Here is a 21,976-nt window from a genome sequence, read left to right on the forward strand (position 1 = left end):
AAGCTCAAAGTGAGGAAATGAAGTGAGCTTAGGAGAGCTAATAATGTGAACTCAATGGTTGAGACGATCTCGAAGAAGCTAATGACGTGAACTCAAATATTAAGATAAGTATGGATATGAGGGGTAGTTGAATAATGGAGTTTCACGATAATCTGTGTTACTTACAAGTGATGTAATTATACGGGTAAAATAGACTTTTGACCAAATTGTAATTACGAACAACTTGTCAATGTCTATGATGGACTTGTTTTTAACTAATTAAAGTGTTTATAATTAATATTATGTCAGTTATAACACATAGACTTGACTCTGCTGCATTGTGATAACACTAAAATATAAAATAGGTAATTAAAAAGTTGGTTGAAGGGTAGTGCCCGAGTTACAAGCTTCTAAGCTTTACTTCCAAAAAGAGATGTAGACAAGATAAAATAGTGTCTGTTCTAGATCTCTATACAACTCAGAGAGTACGACCGTTTAGGTCATGATGACAACATTTCAAGGGCACTCCCTAGCCCATCCTAGAAATGCCAATGCTAGTTTTGTCATGGTTTGTCTGATGAGTCCTGGTTCGTCTAGTCATTGTAGTCGATTAAAAAAATACCGATCTACAAATCAATCTGAATTTTCAAAACCAACCGAACCTACTAGGGTAGGGTAATTCGAGTCGGAGAAGGTGTCGGGCAATATGAACCAAACTTTATTTATCTATTTTCTTTTTCAAAAAAAGAAAGAACCAAGAGATTAAAAAGAATGAGAATTCATATATAGAATGAACAGAACAATTTCCCACCATCATTCGTTTAGAAGAGAAGAACACAAATTTGAATGGTTGGTAAATTATGTTTTAATTATTCCCCAAAATTCCCAACCTTAAACCCATTCCCCACTATTTTAAGCTCACCCCTTCTCCTCCCTCCATCAACAGTCCTTCTCGTTTCTTTCCACTTAAAAAGCCCTTCAACGCCATCATTCACAGCACCAAATTCATCTCCCATGGCTTCCTCTTCTGCAAAATCCCTCTTTTCCTCAACCCATTTCGCCTCCTTCCACAGATCCTCCGATTCCAATTCCAATTCCAATTCCCCTGTTCTTCCCTTCCTTCACAGCTCCATTTCCACCTCCTCTGTTTCTCTCAGGAGTTCCAATTTGATTCCTGTTCGTAGCGTTTTGAAGACGGTGGAATCGTCGGAATTAGATGTTCGGAGCTCCGATCTCGTCGACCCCACTTTCCCAAATGACAGATCGACCATTCTGGTGGCCGAGAAACTTGGAGAGGCCGGTTTGAAGCTTCTCCGGAGCTTTGGGAACGTCGACTGCGCTTACGATCTCTCACCGGAAGAGCTTTGCGCTAAGATCTCTTCTTGCGACGCCTTGATTGTGCGTAGTGGCACCAAGGTGAACCGGCAGGTCTTTGAGGCTGCAAAAGGGCGTTTGAAGGTTGTTGGAAGAGCCGGTGTTGGTATTGATAATGTGGATCTGCAGGCCGCCACTGAGTTTGGTTGTCTTGTTGTTAATGCCCCTACTGCCAATACCATCGCCGCCGCCGAACATGGTATTGCCTTGCTTACTGCCATGGCCCGAAATGTTGCTCAGGCCGATGCCTCCATGAAAGCAGGTCGGTAATAAATGAATACCCTTTTGTTTCAATGTTTAGATCTGCTTATAATTGCTAACCCCTTCTGTTTTTGGGCGTTAAAAGTGTGTTTTGTTACCCCAAAATTGATGTCTTGTAATGGGTTTCCAGGAAAATGGGAACGGAGCAAGTATGTCGGAGTTTCACTGGTCGGAAAAACACTAGCGGTGATGGGATTCGGGAAAGTGGGATCGGAAATGGCGAGACGAGCAAAGGGGTTGGGGATGCAAGTGATAGCACACGACCCTTACACGCCGGTGGACAGAGCAAGAGCCATCGGCGTTGAATTGGTGTCGTTCAATCAAGCCATATCCACCGCCGATTTCATTTCGCTTCATATGCCGCTCACGCCGACAACCACAAAGCTTTTCAACGACGACACTTTTAGTCTGATGAAGAAAGGAGCTCGGTTGATTAACGTTGGCAGAGGAGGTCTTATTGATGAAGATGCCTTAATTAAAGCCCTCGACAGTGGAGTTGTTTCTCAGGTAATTCCGATTCTAAAAAATTGTTGTATTGAATGAAGTGCGCCATAATTTATTGAGCTCCGGTGGAATAGGCGGCGCTTGACGTCTTCGTGGAGGAGCCACCGGCGAAAGACAGCAAGCTGGTGCAGCATAAGAATGTTACCGTCACGCCTCATCTTGGAGCTAGCACCAAGGAGGCACAGGAAGGCGTTGCCATTGAAATAGCCGAAGCCGTGGTGGGTGCATTGAAAGGTGAACTTTCCGCCACCGCCGTCAACGCTCCGATGGTGGCCCCGGAGGTAACTAAGCTTAATTAATGCAAAAAATTTGGATTTGGGGGTGAAATTAAACGGGATTATAAACAGGTCCTGACGGAGTTGGCGCCGTACGTGATTCTGGCGGAGAAATTGGGGCGGCTGGCGGTACAGCTGGTCGGCGGAGGTAAGGGAATAAAATCAATTAAAGTAGTTTACCGATCAGGGCGAGCCCCAGACGATTTAGACACGAGGCTGTTACGAGCCATGATCACAAAAGGCATAATCGAGCCGATCTCCGACAGCCACATAAACCTGGTGAACGCGGATTTCACGGCGAAGCAGAAGGGTCTCCGTATAAGCGAGGAGCGAGTGCTGGTGGACGCGCCGCCGGAGTTCCCAGTGGAGTCAATTCAGATTCTGGTGTCCAACGTGGAGTCAAAGTTTGGGAGTGCGGTGTCGGAGACGGGTGAGGTGGCAATGGAAGGGAAGGTGAAATATGGAGTGCCGCATTTGACACGTGTAGGATGGTTTGACGTGGATGTGAGTTTGGAAGGGAATTTAATCCTGTGTCGACAGGTGGATCAGCCGGGAATGATCGGACGGGTGGGAAACATTCTGGGAGAGAATAATGTGAATGTGAATTTTATGAGCGTTGGGAGAACGGTAAGGAAGAAAAGGGCAATTATGGCAATTGGTGTGGATGAAGTGCCCACTAAGGATACTCTCGCCAAAATTGGACAAGTCGCTGCCGTTGAAGAGTTTGTGTTTCTAAACCTATAATTATGGGACTCACTTCCGACATGTCGGTTACTTCCTTTTTCTTTTTTTCTTTTTTTTTTTTTTTTTTTATAGTTTTTATGTCTTGTTGGCCAGATGCCCAAGCCCAAGCCCAAGCCCAAGCCCAGGCCCAAGCCCAGCCCTGTTTAATAATTATTTAAACTACTTTTTGTATTTTTGTGTATGTTGATGAAATAAAATGAAATGCAAGTGAGGACTTGTTTTGATTTTATTTATTTTTGTGATAAAGAGTGAGAGGTTAACTTTTTGATTGACGTGATGGTATGATATTTTAAATAATTAAATTATATTTAGGTTGATAATAATTAATTATTAATTAAATAAAAATTAGGATGAGATTAGGGTGCTTAGGAACTTGTTAAGTAAAAAAATTTCGCTTTCGGTGGTAAGTTTGTAATAGAAATATATAAAAAGTGTTATGTGATTGAAGAAAGATGAGAGAATCTAACTAATGCGTGAAACACTCCGCTATAACATATCTATCCTTCGAAGGTATTTAGTTCAAAGGGGGTTGCTTGTTATACGAGATCTCCAACAATCTATGGAGAATTAGATGCTGACAAAATCAAAAAAGATTGACGTTATATTATATATTAAATTAAATTAAATATATTTTTTCCACTTTACTTTTAATATATAAAAAATATTAAATATTTATTTCTAACCCTTAAAATTTTTCTTTAAACTAAATTGATCTCTTAGGTTATCTGCCTACATATTATAAGTTACATATTATAAGTTTCAATGATGCAAAATTAATCAATTAAACTTTTTAATTAATCAATTTTCATTTGTTAATTATAACTTACTCCACTATAGTTATATAATTGTCTATTTAAACACGATGAGACAAGTTACGTCTATGAATATAATCATTATAAACAAATAAATTATTCACAAGTTGTTCGTATATGAATATAATCATTATAAACAAATCAATCATTCACAAGTTGTTCGTCTATAAATATAATCATTATAAACAAATCAATCATTCACAAGTAGTTTGTAGTTACACCAAGGTCAAAAGTAAGTTTTACCTTTATAACTACATTTTATGCCTTCTATTCATGGAGGATAGTGAAATTGCATCAATCTCACGTCAATTGATTTTTCAAGCAAAGGGCTTACAGGTCTTATACCTTATGAGTTGGGAAATCTTGTGAATCTTCAAAGTTTGAGTTTAAAGGGGGAAGCGAAAATATGGTCAAGGAAATCCCAACTGTAGGCAACATCAAGCACCCAAACTTCATCACTCTGGAAGATTTTTGATTGGAAAAAGCCATGCTCTATTGCTTTACAGATACCATTCAAATGGGAGCCTTTTGTGGGTAAAATTGGCTACACTGCGACAGGTATCATTCTACACATATATTATGCATTACCTCTGCATGTTAATGTGTTTCTGTTTGGAAGGATTGGACCGTGTTGTGATGTGTTATGTGCTTATGACAGAATTCGTTTTCAGCAGCCAAGAGAAAAGCTTCAGATGTGTTATGGGGTGGTTTTACTCAAGCCAATAACGAGAAGGAAGCCGAGATTTGCAGATTCACAATGACGTATTCTATGCTGAATTTGGAACGAAGTAAAATTATAGTATAGGTTTGTCACCTAAGACCAAGATTTGCAGAATAATTTAGAGGCAAAACATGATGAACAAACATGTAAACAATGTCAAAAGATCAACAAAAAGAAACTTTATAACTATAGAAGGTACTCTGTAGTACACATTAATAACTACACAATAAGGAGGTCGAACAAGGGAATAAAGAATAAAGACAGACAGCATAGAATTGCCACTTGTTTGTGGACACTACTAATAACATATAACAACAGATCCCTCTTTCTAGAAAAAGGGAGATATCTCAAGGTCTAAATGAAAATGAAGAGTAAAAGGGAATAAAATGGCAACGAGTTCGAATGGCCGCAAAGGAGGGAAATACAGTGAGAGAGGTTGAAGCAAAATTTTAATAGTAAGAACTCCAAATATTATTCATCAAATTTGAATGTTCATGAGCCTCCCTTCTGTTTCAAAGTAATCTTATCCCCAAGACTGAGAGCAATACCTTGAGTCTTGCTCCGTATCCTGATGTACCCGCTCAACTTGTTGTCTGCTTGCTTTTCAATGCTCACATTCACCAAAGCATCCTCTCCAAAAACACTCTTCGCATAAAGGTTAGCAGCAAGGAAACCACATTCACCTTCTAATGCCGATCTGATGCCCAAAAACGAAAAGAGACAGATTTAAATACATGTAACTACGTATATGATATACCCACCTCACCAAAAAACTGTAATAATAATTTGGAAAACGAGAGAAAATTACTATTTTTAAAAACCCTTAAAAAATATGATATGGAAATCTCTAACTTTTAGTTTTCTTATCATCTTTTAACCATGCAGTATTTCCATAATTCATAGAAAATGGTTAGTAGCACAAGCAAGGAGTGGATATGAAATGGAAAATATCAGGGGAATCAAATTTGAGGTTGCTGATATCAAACAGGTAGTTGCAACAGAGCAAGTCCAGCAGAAAGAAAATTTTAAATCAGAGGGGATTGCAGTAGAAGTACCAGGCTACAGTATGAACATCTAAAGCAGTTCTTTAGTGCAGGTGTCCTGTCCACATAAGCATAAAGCATCCAAAGGTAAAAGAGGAAATACTAGACTAAAGGATCTTACATTGGTGTCAGGCACTTCATATTCGTCGACTTCATAATGTGATTTAGAAATTCCTTCTCATCTTGAATTACTGTATTCACAGCAACCTGCAGTCGAATTGAACCATAATCAAAATTTATTGTATGAAAATTACTTTAACATCACTAAATAGGAAAAAGAGAGTTCACATTAAAAATTGTGTATATAGATGGGGTGGACAAGCTACTACACAATGGAAGCCTTACATGAGAGTAGATACTTCAAATCAAAAGAAAAGATTTGCAAAAGAAACTAAAAAAAGTTACGCATCCTTGATGGGTAATACAAAGGCCCAAAACCTTTCAATATTCTCATCAAAACGGAAAATAATACCAGAAGTAGAAAGCAACTTCAATGCAAGCCGTTTTTAAGACATTAAAACAAGCCAATCCACAACAAAGTTAGTAAAATTGGTCAACCCAAACATTAGACAAGATATCAAAATGTTCATGAATCCAGACATAACAACTCGAAGTACCAAAACCTTTTTTTTTCAAGGTGCAATTCAATAATTAATAATGGCTGACTGAGCTAGCCTTTCCAAACGAAAAACTCAGATTACGTCAATTGTCAAGCAAACCTATATCCAGTTCAGATAATTTGAACATTAAACTCTATTAAATTCGTCCACTCATTCCTGGTTGGTCATCGTTGGCAAGTAATAGATAAAACCATGGTATTTTAGGGACTTTCTACGGGAAGGTGCTAAAGGTGATGGTGGAATGCATAATGTGAATGGGAAAAAAAACTTTAACTCCTCTTCAATTGGGAGGATTGAGCATTGGAAATCATTAATCCTGGAATGAAGCCCTTTAGTCTAAATGGATTGGGCGATTTCTTACTGAAGAAGATGTTCTTTGGTGTAAAATCATTAAAGCAAAATATTATCCCATGGAAAATTTTCAACAGTGGCTTAATTCTTCCAATTTGGGATGTTCCAAAGCTGCATGGAGATGGATTTCTTTACTGAACAGCTTGGTTTATATATTAGAAGAACGTTGGACAATGGTTTTTACACTTCCTTTCGGCATGACATTAATTTGGCTATCTTGTATCCAAAATCATATGGATGCTACTGTGGCTGATTCTTGGAATGCTGAAAACAGAGATTGGGATTTGAGGCTTAGGAGGAATCTTAAAGATAACGAAATTGATGAATCGGCTTCTCTTTCCACATTCTAACATCTATTACATTAAAGCCTATGGCTGACTCTTGGGTTTGGACTCTTGAACCATCCAAGAAGTTAACAGTTTGTTCTACCATCGACGCTCTAGTGAAGCCATGAGATCATGTTACTAACCCTCTTTATTCAGTGCTTTGGAAGGGCTTTTTTTCCAAGGAAAATTAAGTTCTTTATATGGGAATTTAGAGTGACATTAATACGTAAGATTGCCTCCAAAGACAAATGCCTTATTTCACTCTCTCCTTCATGGTGTGTTATGTTCAATGCAAGCTCAGAATCTCATTCCACCATTTTGCTTCTTGTTTCTTTGCTATACAGTACTGGAATTTCATTGTGAAAAGTTTTGGGTGGTGTTTGATTGTGCCTGGCACCATATTTGATCTTCTATCACTGACTTTTGTGGGACATCCCTTTAAAGGAGATTGCACAAACTTCATGGCTGGCTTTTAAACGTTCCTTTTTTGGTCTCTTTGGTGCGGAAGAATAGGAGGATCTTCAACAACACTCATTCTTCTATTGAGGACTTTCTAGCTTAACTTTTGTTTGATGCTCTTTCTTGGTGTAAATGTTCACAACCTTTGAAGGATTATAGTCTCTCCTCATTGACTTATAATTGGCAATGTTTCTTGTAAGCCACCACTGGTGCTAATTTCATTTATTCAATGAAATATCACAGTTTCTCCCTATTAAAAAAATATATTGAGGTAGTTTTCAAATGAGAGTACGTACCTTGTTTTCCCACTCAAATTCAGCCCACATTGCTCTAAATGCCACATCCGTGCAGGATGCAGGAGAAATGTAATCCATGATATCTATGTGGATATCATTAAGAACTATGACTGTTCTCTCTTGCACATTAGAAGAAGTCTCGTATACAATGTTACCAAATATGACTCCTGTTTCAGTAGAAGAAACCTTGATGTTAGCCTTTATTTGTCTGCTCGACTCCGGAGCAAGGGTATAGTTTTGAGGGCGCTCAACAAGTTTAAGGTCACCCATAGTGGCCAACTCTAGGCACAAATTCTGAAGAGTCTCTTTAGTTCTGTTAATCACTGTAACATCAAGAACAATGTCGTAATGATGAACAGTAACATAAGCTTCTGCATAAACAGGATCACTGAATCCAGTTAGTTGAAGAATACGGTTGAGTTTGTTTGCATCATCCCCCTCTTTTGTAAACTCTCCAGTTGCACGCTTAAGATCATCTTGTACCTCATCTTCCAGTTCTAGCTGACTCATACCCTGAAAAATGATACAGAGTCAACGAAACAAAAGAAGTCAAGAAAACCAGTGATTTAGAAAATGAAAACTTGAATACTTCCAGTTTAATCATCACAGTAGCTTGTTTTCTCTGGAAAATTGGGACTTGAGAATTGAGACCAACAGAAAACACGAAATGTTCATTCTCAGAGCCCCTACCTACCAAGATTATACCATAATGTACGCATAGAAATGGGTTTTGCTATCTTATACCAATTCTTTACCATAAAAAAGGAATACTGGAATTCAATTTCATTCGAGCTCAAGTCTGAGCAAAGAAACCAGTTGGGGCGGGAAAAAGAAGCAACATAATGATGACATGGTACTAGTATCCTATTAAGAGGAGTAAACCACTCACATACTGTAATGAGTTCCATACTCCTTTCCTTGCAAGAAACAGAAATTATGGATGAGTTTCTAGAAACTTCCTATAAACATTAGCCCGATGCATGCTTAAAAAATCTAAGCATAGTTTATTGGCGTCCATAGTTGCTACATTCAATGCAAATTGATGTCCATCACATCATAAGTAAGTCATTGCACGCCAACACAAAATCCAGAACCACAAAAATTAGAAGAATGAAATGTCATAAACACATTAAAAAATCCCCAAGAGGAAGCATGAGATATTTACATCCAAAGCAGGTTGACGTGAAAGATACTGAAAGAAAGTATATTAAACTCTACACATCAAGGAACAAAACAAGAAAAATAGAAGAATAGTGCCATAAATAAATGTTAAAAAAGAATATTCAGGAGACAACACGAGACATCTTCATCCAAAACAAATTGGGATCAAACACATTCGGTTAGTTACACAAACCTCTATGATCCATGATACATATAAAAATAGAAAATTGAGTCTAATAGTAAACTAAAAATGTGCAGGAGACAACAGGTGAAATGTATATTACCTTCCTGCTTTTTAAGTGGTAAAAATCAATTAGATCATCTGGCTGTGCATAGGATATCTGAGCCCTGGCTTTTATCTCTTCAGTTTCATGGCGCTGCTTTTCAGCCAGCATTTTTACAAAGCTTTGTCTGCAAGATTGCAACCATATCTTCCTTACTTCATCACCAGTATTGCTTAATAATCTAATACAGAGGACAATCCTGTCACGTGAATCATTATCAATTGGATGAGGAAGAAACGAAGATTCACCCAGTTGCAACATAGAAACCATGATCAATAATACTTGAGTGAAGGTTCTGTTCACTTCGACCTTGGAAGGCTGAACCTCCTCTAGCCTCAAAACAAGCTTTGTAAGCGTGCAAGCCACAACTGCCCCAAGGAAAAAGTCACCAGAAAGTAGTAAGGATCTCAAATTCCCAATAGATGATAAGGATCCCTGAACAAGGGTTGGTGGCGCTATTGCAGTCTCAAGTGCAGCACTTTGGGTAGCATAGGTTCCATCTGCAAGAATGACAGGCCTTCTAGAGGATATTGTGGTTGAGCTTACTTGTGAACTTTTTGAAGACTCTTGTGCCTCTCCTTCCTCCGAAACTGTGTAGAAAGGAAGGTCACCGAGACAATTTTTTATGGTAGAGATTCCACTCTCAACTTCAGAAAGCGAGAGACAGTACTCTCCAATGATCCAAAGTGCACAAGAGCAAACCCTTGCTGCACGAATCTGATAGAATGTATCCAGCAGTCGTGTAATTATAGAAACTCGCAATTTGGGATTTGTCTCAATGATCTCACGTACAAAAACAACAACATCCATTGCTGAAGCTACGTTGGTATCACTCAAGAAATCCATCAAAAGATGTACCACTGTGCTGGCGACCTCAGGGAACTTAATTGCACATGTATGTATAGCCTGCACCAGCATTTGCCTGTATTCCCCATTCTTCTCATGCTCTCCACTTTGAGTCTTCACCACCTCCTTCTTCAGCAACATAACAACTTCATCAATATTCCTAGGAGTAATCAATTCCAGGGCAATATCGATAGTTTTCCTCCTAATATCAAGATTTGGGCTGGAAAGTGCTCGAAGCACATCCATTACTAGTTCGACCATTATCTCCCTATGAGATGTCTTAAGCTCATTAAGTCTATCAAGAACAATAAGCTTTACATTATTATCACTTTGGGAGAGCAAAAGCTGGCAGTAAGTATTCGCAGCAGCTCTAATAGCTGTGGGAGCTGAGGAAAGAGACACAAGAGTTCCAGCACACTCATATATGACGGCAGTTGATGGGGAATTCAACAAAGATATAATGATCTTAATATATTTTCCTTTCTCGGCCTTATTGGCCCGGCAAACCTTCTTAACTAATTCTAAGACAACCATCTGAAGCTGCTCACCCCAATCGGTCATCCTATCGATGTTGGTAAAGAGATAATTGATGGCCCTTTCTTGAGCACAATTGAAGAGCATAAGAAAAGCATTTCTCTTACTGGAATTGTCCTGCTCAGAGGTCAGGAACTTCTCGATGATCTCAGGTGCACTGTCCAGTAATTGCTCCCCTTGAGGAAGTTTGTAAACGGACATGACAGCAAGCACCGCATTCCGCCGAACAAATGGGTGGCGATGCTCCAAATTGGTGAGAATGGACGGGATCAATGGCTCTATGATCTCGGTCTCATTCAGACGGCAGAGAAATCTGAGGGTGACGCCGCGAATATACTCGTTGGGATGCTGAAGGTTGTTGCGTAGGTTCTGGCAAATAAGAATCATCTCCGGCAGAACTTTACCACGGGAATCGGTCTTGTCGATGATCTCCAAATATAGAAGGAGGAGCTTCTGGATGGTGTGGTCATCAGAAGGCAAAACATAGCGTATAATTGTGATGAAAAGTTGTGGAATGGTTTCCCCGTCAAGCAACAGCATAATCGCTTTTTTCATTGCTTCAATCTTGTTATCAATGTCATTCCCTTCCAAAGCTTCCTTGATCTCATTTGCCATGGCTGGGGTGCCCTTGTCGAAGTGCACCAACAGAGTGCACGACTTCTCCATATCTGCTTCTCTCACGGTTTGAGATCTGAACAAAATGAAATCAAGGGAACAAAATCGAGACGAAACAGAGTTAGAATTCGGAAATTTCACAGATCTAGGTTGCAAGGAACAGCAAGAATTGAAGAAACTACCTGATTTACGATGAAAATAAGTGAAGGAAATTAGATCTCGAGAAGTTTGATGCGTTTGGTTGATGCGAGGAACTCTCAACCCGCAGAGAACAAATGCAGATCTGGTCGTTTCAAGGATTAAGCTCTGCAACTGTGAGAGAGCGATAAAATAATCGGAGATGAGAAGCGTCGGCTTCATCGTCGACCGTGGCCTTTGAAATGGGCCTATTAGGCCCATTCAAAAGTACTATATTGGGCCTAAGTTCTAAAGGCCCAGCATAGTCTTACTAAGCGTTGAATTTATATTTATAAATGGTAGTTACTACCAAGTTGAATATAAATTAATATTTATTTATCTATAAATATATTTTATTTTAAATAAACTGAATTTATATATCTATTAAATATTTATATTTTTTAATATAAATTTGAATACAATTAACAAATAAAAATATTAAAGCTTTCGTACCACCTGTCCTTAACTCTATCTCGACCGCTTACATCCTTGCAGCTCATGCACACTCTCTCTCGAACGCACCACCTAACCTTTATCTAAAAAAGAGTAACGTAGCATGAACGATTATAAAAATACTTAATAAGTAGTTTGTTTGTAGGTTATTAGTCCGTGCTTGAATATTTTATTATTTAGTTCCTTTGATCATTCATGTTTTATTCGTACTTAAAAATCTCACATCTAAGTTTTAGGCTCTCCTAGGCTAACTTGGTTCACCCAAACTCAACTGTCGGCGCTATTAAGTCCTCTACTCTTAGCTCTATGTGGGTCGTTGGTTCTTAGGGCTCAACTAGGAGATTACTAACTCATCAGTTCTATCTTTAGGTTCTAAGACATCTTAAAGGAGGAGCGACCCTCGTGCTTCCAAATTTTCAACTACCATTGGAGTTTTTTCTCTTGTCCGAACAAGTTTACGATTAGAAAGTGGTTGGAGCATCTCTAGCATGGTTTAGTTGGTATCCCCTAATAGGCCCAACAATATAAGAATCATAAATAGGAGGTGCCAAACGTTCATCGGCTTATGTGGTAATTTCTCATTTTAACAAGTTCACGAACAGGGAGTGGTTGGAGACACTCTAACTGTACCCACAAGGCTCTCGTAAGGTTCTAATAAAATTGAGACATTCCTAAGCTCAACCCTATCTCTACCAACTCATAATTATAAGGGAATTACAATGAATTTTTGTCGTTCTAGACATGCTCACTATTAGGAATTAATTGACGAACCCTTAATAGTTCCCACAAAGTACCAATTATCATGGTCAGTTTGACGATAGTGACTAAAAGGCTACCTAATTCTAATAATGGTAACTCCATCGGGCTTGTTGTGTGGCTGCGTGGTTAGCCACCTTCTTCCTTTCTGGCCGTGATCTCAATCTACTAGGACCAAAAATCGAGCCAATTCATCGAAAATCTCAATTTGATTGGCTCTTTACTACACTAATTTATTCATGATCTAAACATATCTAATTTTCTTGCCAAAACTAGAGACGTCATCAATGTATGCATGCCTTAACAACGTATGCAAAAATTAGCATTGGGTCACTAAAATTTAAAGTTGATTATATTCGTTTAAATAATTAGCATTTCTTTAATTATCTGAAACACCATGAACGCGCAACGAAACGGCGTAAAACCATTTGCTAAAACTAGACTGACTTTTCCCATTCCCTTCAAAAAAGAATAAGGTTGAATCAAGCAAAAAGCAGATTAAACCCAACCCTCTCTGCATCAAAACCTCTCTCGGTTACTTTCGATCGCTCCTTCGATTCCAGGTTTGTTCGTGTTTGAATGCGTTTTGTTCTTTCAAGATTTTGTTGTCTTATGATTGTTGCAATCACGATTTCATGTTTTTTTTTCTCCTGTTGTTTCTGCTCTATCTTGCCTTCTCTAGCTACAGAATGTTGTTTTAATATGAAATTGGAGTGAAATTTCTTTTCGTTGATGTTAAGAATCTAATTGTTCTTGTGGATGTTCCAGATCTGTCACTGAAACTAATCGAGCGCCTTTCAAACAATCAGTCCCCTCGGCATTCACTTCCGCCGATTAATCTCTTCTGTTTCTAGTTCTTCTCAAGGTCATGAATGATGGTGGCCATAGATATGGTGGAAGAGGCCATCCGAATAACAGAGGACGATTTCCTCGCTCCGCTGATAGTTTCACTTATCGTCCCCGTCATGTAAGTTTCTTCAACCTCCGCAATGTTTACAAACTTTACGCTTCTCGTCTCTATCCTTGATTCTTTCCTTCTTCGTTTATTAATATTTGTTTGTTCTTCGTGTCTAGAAAAAGATCGAGTCGACTGTTGATTGAGTTCATTTCAGTTATGTCTTCCTTTATTTTCTTTTTTTCCTTCATGACGAAGAATTGATGATATTACTTACACAAATGGAGATTTAGTGGAAATTGTAAAAAAGAGTACTGATTTGTAAAATTTGTAGCAGTTTAATTTTGATTGCAAAGTTATGAAAATACAGTGCATGTTAGGGATAGATTGTAACGGTTCGAGTTGAAGGAGATGGAGTTTAGGTTTTTACTCTCATTCTTACTTCTAATCTTTTCACATTCTATCAAAAAAAAAAACAGGCTGGAGGTGAGGGGCCTTCTGTTGCTGGTTCTTCTAACCCTAGAAATGGAGCTTTCAAAGACAGAAGTTCTCACCCGTCAAGGAACTCCAGGAATACTTTTGGACAAAAACAGGCCCTGGGTTCTGAACAGTGGCAGTGGCGGCCTTTAAATAGTGGGAAAGATTCATCTCCTGGTGCTGTTGATCTTCAGCAGTATCATAATACAGCTGATGATATTGCCCCTAAACAGTTAATAGGATCTATATCATCCAATTCTGATGGCAATCATATGAGCAATACCTCTGAACAACTATTGGGATCTATTGCATCTAAGTCCGATGGCAACGAACACTCACCTTCTTCTGCTCAAAATGTTTCGAAGAGTCTGCATTCTGCTGTAGAAAGAATTCAGATTCGGGAACCTACAGCAGAAGGGGAACGTTGCGATGATTCATTTCCTTATCATAGTTGTAAGAGATCAGATGCTGCTGGACAGGAACCCATGGTTCAAGATCAGACTGCCACCATAAAATTAAGAGAAAGTAATAATGTTTCCGACTGTAAGGACTCAAAGGATAAGAAGCCTTCAGGGAACCTCGAAATTTTTGATATATGCCCTCCAAAGTCTGGAGTTGTTACGCTGAATCCTTCTCTATTATCTAAGAACAGAGAAAAGAGGAATGAGATGAAGCGTGCAATGGAGGGAAACAATGGAAATGTGTTGAGACCAGGAATGGTTCATCTGAAGAGTGGCATTTCCCTCAGTGATCAGGTATACATTGATTTCCTCTATCAACTGCATAAATGATGTGTATCAAAATCTTGTTATCGTAGAAACAGCCTCAAACATAAATGAATCCATTCTTGAGTTAAAAATCTTTCCATATATCTCCAGGAGGGAAAGTTCACTATCCAAGCTTTCATTGAAAGAATATACAAGTACAAATTCATAATAATAATAATAATAATAATTCTCACAAAAGGAGTCCAAACACTAAGCTCAAATGGAAACTCCAATCCAGAAGAACAACATTTAGCTGGTAATTACAAAAATCCTGAAGAAAGATTATTTGTTATCAAGCAACAAAAAAAAAAAGATCTGTGTAGGATAGGTTGTAGCTTCCTCTATGGTCTGTGTTTTCCTTTCATTCTAGGTTCACCATATAGGTTTCGGATAGTTTTCTTTGTGTAGTTTGATTGGAGCCACACTATTATTTCTGGGTTTGTCGGGAGTGTTTTCGTAACTCTGAATCTTCATTGCTTTCCTTACTGATTCTTCTCTCTCTCTCTCTCTTGTGGTCGACGCAGGTGAAGATAGTAAAAAGATGTCGGGATCTTGGCATTGGGGCTGGAGGTTTTTACCAACCTGGTTACCGTGAAGGAGGAAAACTACACTTGAAAATGATGTGCCTTGGTAAAAATTGGGATCCTGACAGTAGTACATATGGGGATGTCCGTCCATTTGATAATACAACACCACCAAACATGCCTGTTGAGTTTTACAAACTCGTTGAAAAGGCAATCAAAGATTCTTATGCGGTTTTGGGGAAAGATTCCAATACCAAAAATCCTGAACGTGTACTTCCATGGATGAAACCAAACATTTGTATTGTAAACTTTTACTTGCAAAATGGGCGATTGGGTCTTCATCAGGTCTGCAATAAATAACTTTCTCTAATGTTTGCATACTTCTTCCATCATAATCTTTGTCTATTTTTCCTCCCATTAGGATCGAGATGAAAGTCAAGAAAGTCTTGAGAAAGGGTTGCCTGTTGTCTCCTTCTCCATTGGTGACTCGGCAGAATTCCTATTTGGCGATCGGAGTGACATTGATCAAGCAGAGAAAGTTACTTTGGAATCGGGCGATATCTTGATATTTGGTGGGAAATCAAGACATGTTTTCCACGGGGTGACTGCAATTCATCAAAACACTGCTCCAAAGGCACTTTTAGAAGCAACAAATCTTCGTCCGGGTCGCTTGAATCTTACTTTCCGTCAGTACTGAAATCATTTTTTGCTCAGCAAAGGAGATATCCATGGAACAACACACCGTTATGATACAGTTCCAGGTATCCTCTAGTGCTTCGGGAGTTGATATTGTTTTTACATAACACTACGAAAGTGTCATCATCTAATCTTTGATACTTTACAAAGCGATAGTAATTAGTTATAATTTATTATCATGTGTGAAATTTTATGGCTTGGCTAGATATTTATTATATTGTGCAGTTATAATCTTCTGCATTATTGTTTGAGGGTCTTGAAGGAATTTTTTGTTGGGAGTCTCCATTTCTTGAAGGAACTGTTTATTCTCGTGTGAATCACTGTGGAATTACCCAGCAAATTGCCATTTTGTAATTGTATGTACTGTACAGGCTAAGTAATCTTTACAATATATGAGTTTGACAATCTTTAGAACAACCTCGGGTACTTTTTGGCTTATTTTTTTACCGTTCTTTTACCTGCCGTCCGCCGTGATGTGAAGAAACATAGAAAACCAACGTTCTAATTATATCTTCATGGCTAGAGGAAATTTCATGATTTCATTTGGTTTAAAATACCATTTTGAGTTTCATATGTACTAAAATGAAATGAAACCTAAATTTTAGGACCAAAATGCTATTAAAATCTTATATTTAATTGACTTTTGTAATGATAAGAACAACATTTGCAATATCGAAATTTTATGATGGATTGGTTATGACATGGAGAAGTGACTCAATTAGTACCACTTTGTAAGGCTAAAGACACCTGGGTGACCGATAGTGAAGTAGTATTGTGTGGGAAGAGTGAAAAGAACCCATCAAAGAGTGAAATAGTGAAATAAAACATGAAATCGTAAGCCTCAAAGTAGTGGGAGGAGTCCAAGAGTCTTACTGCGTGCCTATTGAAGAATGAGCTGGCTACTCATAGACAGTGACTTGGTTAAGGGAACCCGGTTCCAATGAAAGCGTGAAGAGTAATTGCCATAGACCCAAACCTAAGTAATCTATGACTTGGTTAAGAGAGTAATCTATCCATGACATGACCAGGATGAAACTAAGTGGAGGTTTAAATCGGCTGATATTGAAGAGTCAGCGGATGAGTCGTGATTAGGGGTGAAATACAACAAAAAAAAAAAAAAAAAAAAAAAAAAAAACAAATTCATCGTTAGAATTTGTAAAATCTCATTCAGACTCGTGATATACTTTCTTTCATTTTTTATATTATTACAATTCGACAAAAATATTAATCATACCATACAAATATTTCACGTAATGTTGATATAATATTACAGATAAGAAATTCCACCAAATAAAACTAAAGAACAACGAGGTCGAAGGGGCTCACCCCGGACTAATCGTGTACAACAAACACGACTCACCCAGTGGGCATCACGTGCGGCGCGTGGCGACCCTTGTGGTGGCCTGTGAAGACCTTGTAATTTCTGTATGCCGGCCACGTGTTATTTTCAGCTTACACAAATCTATTTTAATTAAATAAATAATTCCCAACTGAATCTTTAATTAGCTATTTAATTAAATAAATAATTCTCAAATTTGTCCTTATCCATAGATCTTCCAGAAGGCGGGCGGTTAACAACTCAACTCACTACATGTACATTGTCGATAGAGCCCCTACTACCTCCTAATAATTACTCGCATTATATATTAATTTTAGGATAAAACCTTATACTATACCTTCATAACTAATACTATATTATAGTTCATTAAACATTAAATTATCATACCTAAAGTTAATAGTTCAATTAAATAATTAATTGTTAACTTTAGTACATATAACGCAACTGCTTGAATTTTAGTAAAGGAACGCGGATTGAATAATTGAACGAAAAAATAATATATTTTTTTATTTTATATATAATGATAGAAAATAAACAAAATAGAAGCAATAGCATCCACAAAATAATAATAATAATAATATTATTATTATTATAAATAAATAAAATAAAATAAGGTGGACCCATTTGAACTAGTTGCATGCGTAAAGCCAGGCTTGGGATGGGGGTAAATACTATTTATTACATTTAGTAGACACAAATGGATATTTGTTTATTTTTAATTTCATTAAATAATTGGGATTTTTTTTTTTTTCTTATTTGTATAATATAAAAAAATTATTTAATAAAAGTGTTAATAATTGCTAATTAATAATTATTAAATCTATAGATTTTTGTGGGGTACAAAACTGACAGCAATTCATTTTGATTGAAGGGTAATATGGTACTTTCAAGTTTTCCAGTTCGAGGACGCCAAGCAATATTGAGACGCACAGAGATTACCAGAAAATCAAAGAACCAACGCTCGCTTCGTTCTGCTTCTCACTTTCTCCTCTAAGGTATGTGACCTTCTCCTCCAAGATTAGGGCGATGGCTTCCTATTTCATATTTCTTCGATTTTAGTTCTTGCTTTGATTTATCTTTTCTTCTTCTCTTTTCCTTTCGATTTTGATGAATTTGTCGCTACTGTATTGCGTTTCATATTCTCCTGCAGTGCTTCTTGGTTGAAATTTGATTGAATCTTTGCTCTGTTTGGTTCTTTTCTGTAGTTTTTTTGGTGAATATTCGTGGAATTTGTACTCTCTGCTACATTCATTTGATTGCGTACAGAAAAAGCTTGGCGTGTGTCGAATCGTTTGAAAAGGGGAACCAAATATTGGTTGCTGAAGAATTCGCTTGATCTGCTTTAGCATTGGTTGTTTTTTTCTTTTTTGCTGGAAATTGTGTGCGTTTCTTGAGGTATTGGTGGTATTTCGAGTAAAAAAGACCATGGCTGTTCCAACTATAGCGCTGTATACTAGCCCACCGAGTACTATTTGTTCCTCTCCCCACCCTTGCCAGATGAACGCTCATGCATCATGTGATTTAGACTTTACCTCTCGGTCCTCGTCGCTGGCATCTTCGACTGCCACTTCATCCCAAAAACCGGTGGTTGGGGGGTTGTCGAGTTTGTTCTCGTCGACTGCGCTGAGACACTCTTCGTCGTCGTCGAGCATTTCAAGTGGTGGAGAAGAATTGGGTTCCTTTAAGCATGATAAAGGGGAGGAGCTTAAAGAATTGAGTTCCTCGTTCCGTTATTCCCCAAATAAATTCATTGGGTCATTCTTCAATCGGGATCAGAGCCCAGTATCAGTGTTCCAGGGTCCGGTTTCCTGTGGCAGTTGTGGGGTTGGATCGGCGGCTAGAACTCCTCCATTATGGACTGTAAGAGAAAGAAGCGGGGATGGTAGTTTTCATGGACGAGGAAGTACCAACAGGCTGTTCAATGGGTTTGTGAGAAATGCATTGGGTTCGTGTGTGGATTATGATTCGCCGAGATTGGAGGTGTCGAGTGATAGGTTAGATGCGAGTTCATCTTCTTTGTTTGGAGATGAATTGACTTTCAATATGGAGGACAGTATTACGGAAGGTAATTCCAAGTCGTATGTGAAGGATTTGCTTCTAAGTGCACAATCAAAGCACAAAATCTTTTGTGACAAGTTTGTGATTAAGGCTTTTAATGAGGCTGAGAAAGCACATAGGGGACAGGTAACACTATCTTTTGATATTGACAGTGTTGTTCTTGTCTTGACTCTCGAGTACTGATGACATTCATTAAGAAATTTCCTTTAATGGTGTTTCTCGTTCTTCCTTAGATGCGTGCAAGTGGCGATCCTTACTTGGAACATTGTGTGGAAACAGCAGTGATGCTTGCGCTTGTTGGTGCTAATTCCACAGTAGTTGCTGCAGGTCTTTTGCACGACACACTTGATGATTCTTTTTTGAGTCATGACTATATATTGGAGACATTTGGAGTTGAGGTTGCTGATTTGGTTGAAGGGGTAAGATACTGTGCAGTCCACACTTTCTTTGTCATTGGAATAGATGACTTAGAATTAGGCATAGAACATGACTGCAAAACTAATCTTAAATTTGGGGTAAAACACGCTATATTTCTCGTATTAGACAGCTCATTTTGTAGATTTCGTTCTTCTTTACATTCTTGCGCTTTTCTAGAATTACATATCTGACTGGTTTCCCCGCCACCTGACAAAAAAAAATTCTGATGAAGAATAAGTTCCTAACTTATCTCGCTTGTACTTCGTTTTAGGTGTCTAAGCTAAGTCATTTAAGCAAGCTTGCTCGTGAACATGATACCGCTGAGAGAATCGTTGAGGCAGACCGCCTGCACACCATGTTCCTTGCTATGGCTGATGCAAGAGCTGTCCTCATTAAATTAGCAGACCGTCTACACAATATGATGACTTTAGATGCATTGCCTCTGATCAAGCGGCAAAGGTTTGCAAAGGAGACTATGGAGATTTTTGTTCCTTTGGCTAATCGCCTTGGAATTTACAGTTGGAAGGAGCAGCTAGAAAACCTGTGTTTTAAGCATCTTAATTTGGAATTGCACGATGATTTGTCCTCCAAGCTGCTGGGTTTATATGATGAAGCAATTATATTTTCTGCTATTCAAAAATTAGAGCGAGCTCTCAAGGATGATGGAATCTCTTACCATGTTGTAACTGGGCGGCACAAAAGTGTCTACAGCATTCACCGCAAAATGTTGAAGTACGTCTTCAGCCTTCCATCTCTCTCTCTCTCTTGTTCTCTCGTGTTCACGATCCTTATTTTTAGGTAAATTTGACATTTTTTGTAGGAAGAATTTGACCGTGAATCAAATCCATGATATTCATGGATTGAGACTCATTGTTGAAAATGAAGAGGACTGCCATGAAGCATTGAGAATCGTTCATCAGTTATGGCCCGAAGTACCGGGAAAGCTGAAGGACTACATAAGTAAACCGAAGTTAAACGGGTATTTATTTATCTAAAAGCAGTATTAAGTGGCTTCATATTTACTCTCTCTCTCCTCTTATATGATCTGCTTGTAATCAGGTATCAATCTATACACACAGTAGTAAGGGGTGAAGGAGATGTCCCGCTAGAAGTTCAAATTCGGACCAAGGAAATGCATTTGCAAGCTGAGTTTGGGTTTGCTGCACATTGGAGATACAAGGAGGGTGACTCTAAGCACTCTTCATTTGTGCTTCAGATGGTTGAATGGGGCAGATGGGTTCTCACCTGGCATTGTGAGACCATGAACCGAGATCGATCTTCTATCGGTTCCATCAAACCACCCTGCAACTTCCCTTTTCACTCGTCTGATTGTTCATACTCTTACAAACCTCGCTGCTTCCAGGATGGGCCTTTATTTGTCATAATGATCGAAAACGAAAAGGTCTATGATTATTCTTCTTCTTATTGTTTTTGTTAAGTTAGTTATCTGTCTCTGGTGCAAAAGTGTGGCTTTTAACATTTGGAAAACGCTTTGCTTCGGTTATCTCCAGATGTCGGTCCAGGAATTCCCAGCTAACACAACGATGATGGATCTTTTAGAAAGAGCAGGAAGAGGAAGCACAAGATGGGCTCACTATAGGTTTCCAAAAAAGGAGGAGTTGAGACCAAGACTGAACCATGAGCCTGTGAGCGACCCTAAGTGCAAGCTGAAGATGGGGGACGTGGTTGAATTGACCCCGCCGATACCCGACAAGTCGTTGATTGAATACCGGGAAGAAATCCAGCGAATGTACGAGGGAGGCTTTACTGTAGCAACTCCACAGCCTGCTGGTTGGAGGAGCTGACAGTGGCTTCATTGCCCCCTTTCCTATGATTACACTACAAATATCATGCTTCAATTATGGATCAGGTTCTGTTGTATATAATTATAAATATCTGTACATATCTGCATTAGATTACTACTTGATGTACTGGTTGCTGGCCTTTGCTATGTTTATATAATTTAAGTTTACCTTTTAAAGATTTCATTATAATAATACATATCAGGTCCCAACAGTACAAATTATTAGGCTCTCTATCTCCAGAGGAATTCTTTAACATAACTCTGCCAAGAAAGCCCGAAAATCAACATCATTAAAAGCCCTGCAAGTCCCCAGGAGGAGCTCCCAATTTTAAGAACCCATGAAGGATCTGACGAGAGAATTGCAGAATCTCTCTCCCTTCCGTCCGTGGACATGGATGAGCAAGACGA

The 21,976-nt window shown here is 38.5% G+C and overlaps 4 protein-coding genes across 7 annotated transcripts; 3 read left to right on the top strand and 1 right to left on the bottom strand.

Annotated features, from left to right (window-relative positions):
• Positions 1-871: 871 nt before the first annotated feature.
• On the top strand, positions 872-3,264 carry LOC111479899 (D-3-phosphoglycerate dehydrogenase 2, chloroplastic-like). The gene is made up of 4 exons (XM_023124802.1): positions 872-1,615; positions 1,745-2,121; positions 2,193-2,399; positions 2,466-3,264. The coding sequence occupies exons 1-4, from the start codon at positions 994-996 to the stop codon at positions 3,135-3,137; spliced, it is 1,878 nt and encodes a 625-aa protein (XP_022980570.1). The 5' UTR covers positions 872-993; the 3' UTR covers positions 3,138-3,264.
• A 1,566-nt stretch (positions 3,265-4,830) lies between these two features.
• On the bottom strand, positions 4,831-11,542 carry LOC111479873 (coatomer subunit beta-1-like). Its single transcript, XM_023124734.1, has 5 exons — positions 11,388-11,542; positions 9,211-11,281; positions 7,766-8,278; positions 5,835-5,920; positions 4,831-5,367 (listed from the first exon to the last, which is right to left on the bottom strand). The coding sequence occupies exons 2-5, from the start codon at positions 11,254-11,256 to the stop codon at positions 5,163-5,165; spliced, it is 2,850 nt and encodes a 949-aa protein (XP_022980502.1). The 5' UTR covers positions 11,257-11,281; positions 11,388-11,542; the 3' UTR covers positions 4,831-5,162.
• Positions 11,543-13,023: 1,481 nt separating this feature from the next.
• LOC111479925 lies at positions 13,024-16,367 on the top strand. 2 transcript variants are annotated; one of them, XM_023124836.1, is made up of 5 exons: positions 13,024-13,154; positions 13,360-13,558; positions 13,963-14,718; positions 15,255-15,599; positions 15,676-16,367. In XM_023124836.1, exons 2-5 carry the CDS (start codon positions 13,460-13,462, stop codon positions 15,949-15,951), a joined length of 1,476 nt encoding a protein of 491 aa, XP_022980604.1. In that variant the 5' UTR covers positions 13,024-13,154; positions 13,360-13,459; the 3' UTR covers positions 15,952-16,367. The 2 variants fall into 2 exon arrangements, with proteins under 2 accessions (XP_022980604.1, XP_022980605.1); XM_023124837.1 differs by having other exon boundaries at positions 13,026-13,154; positions 13,966-14,718.
• Positions 16,368-18,179: 1,812 nt separating this feature from the next.
• Positions 18,180-21,708, top strand: LOC111479883 (probable GTP diphosphokinase RSH3, chloroplastic). 3 transcript variants are annotated; one of them, XM_023124753.1, is made up of 7 exons: positions 18,180-18,284; positions 18,495-19,473; positions 19,581-19,766; positions 20,036-20,496; positions 20,585-20,743; positions 20,824-21,166; positions 21,276-21,708. In XM_023124753.1, exons 2-7 carry the CDS (start codon positions 18,715-18,717, stop codon positions 21,567-21,569), a joined length of 2,202 nt encoding a protein of 733 aa, XP_022980521.1. In that variant the 5' UTR covers positions 18,180-18,284; positions 18,495-18,714; the 3' UTR covers positions 21,570-21,708. The 3 variants fall into 3 exon arrangements, with proteins under 3 accessions (XP_022980521.1, XP_022980523.1, XP_022980522.1); XM_023124755.1 differs by having other exon boundaries at positions 18,210-18,284; positions 18,556-19,473; XM_023124754.1 differs by having other exon boundaries at positions 18,266-18,288.
• The last annotated feature ends 268 nt before the right edge of the window (positions 21,709-21,976 follow it).

Source organism: Cucurbita maxima, unplaced genomic scaffold, assembly GCF_002738345.1.
Source record: "Cucurbita maxima cultivar Rimu unplaced genomic scaffold, Cmax_1.0 Cma_Scf00005, whole genome shotgun sequence".
NCBI lineage: Eukaryota > Viridiplantae > Streptophyta > Magnoliopsida > Cucurbitales > Cucurbitaceae > Cucurbita > Cucurbita maxima.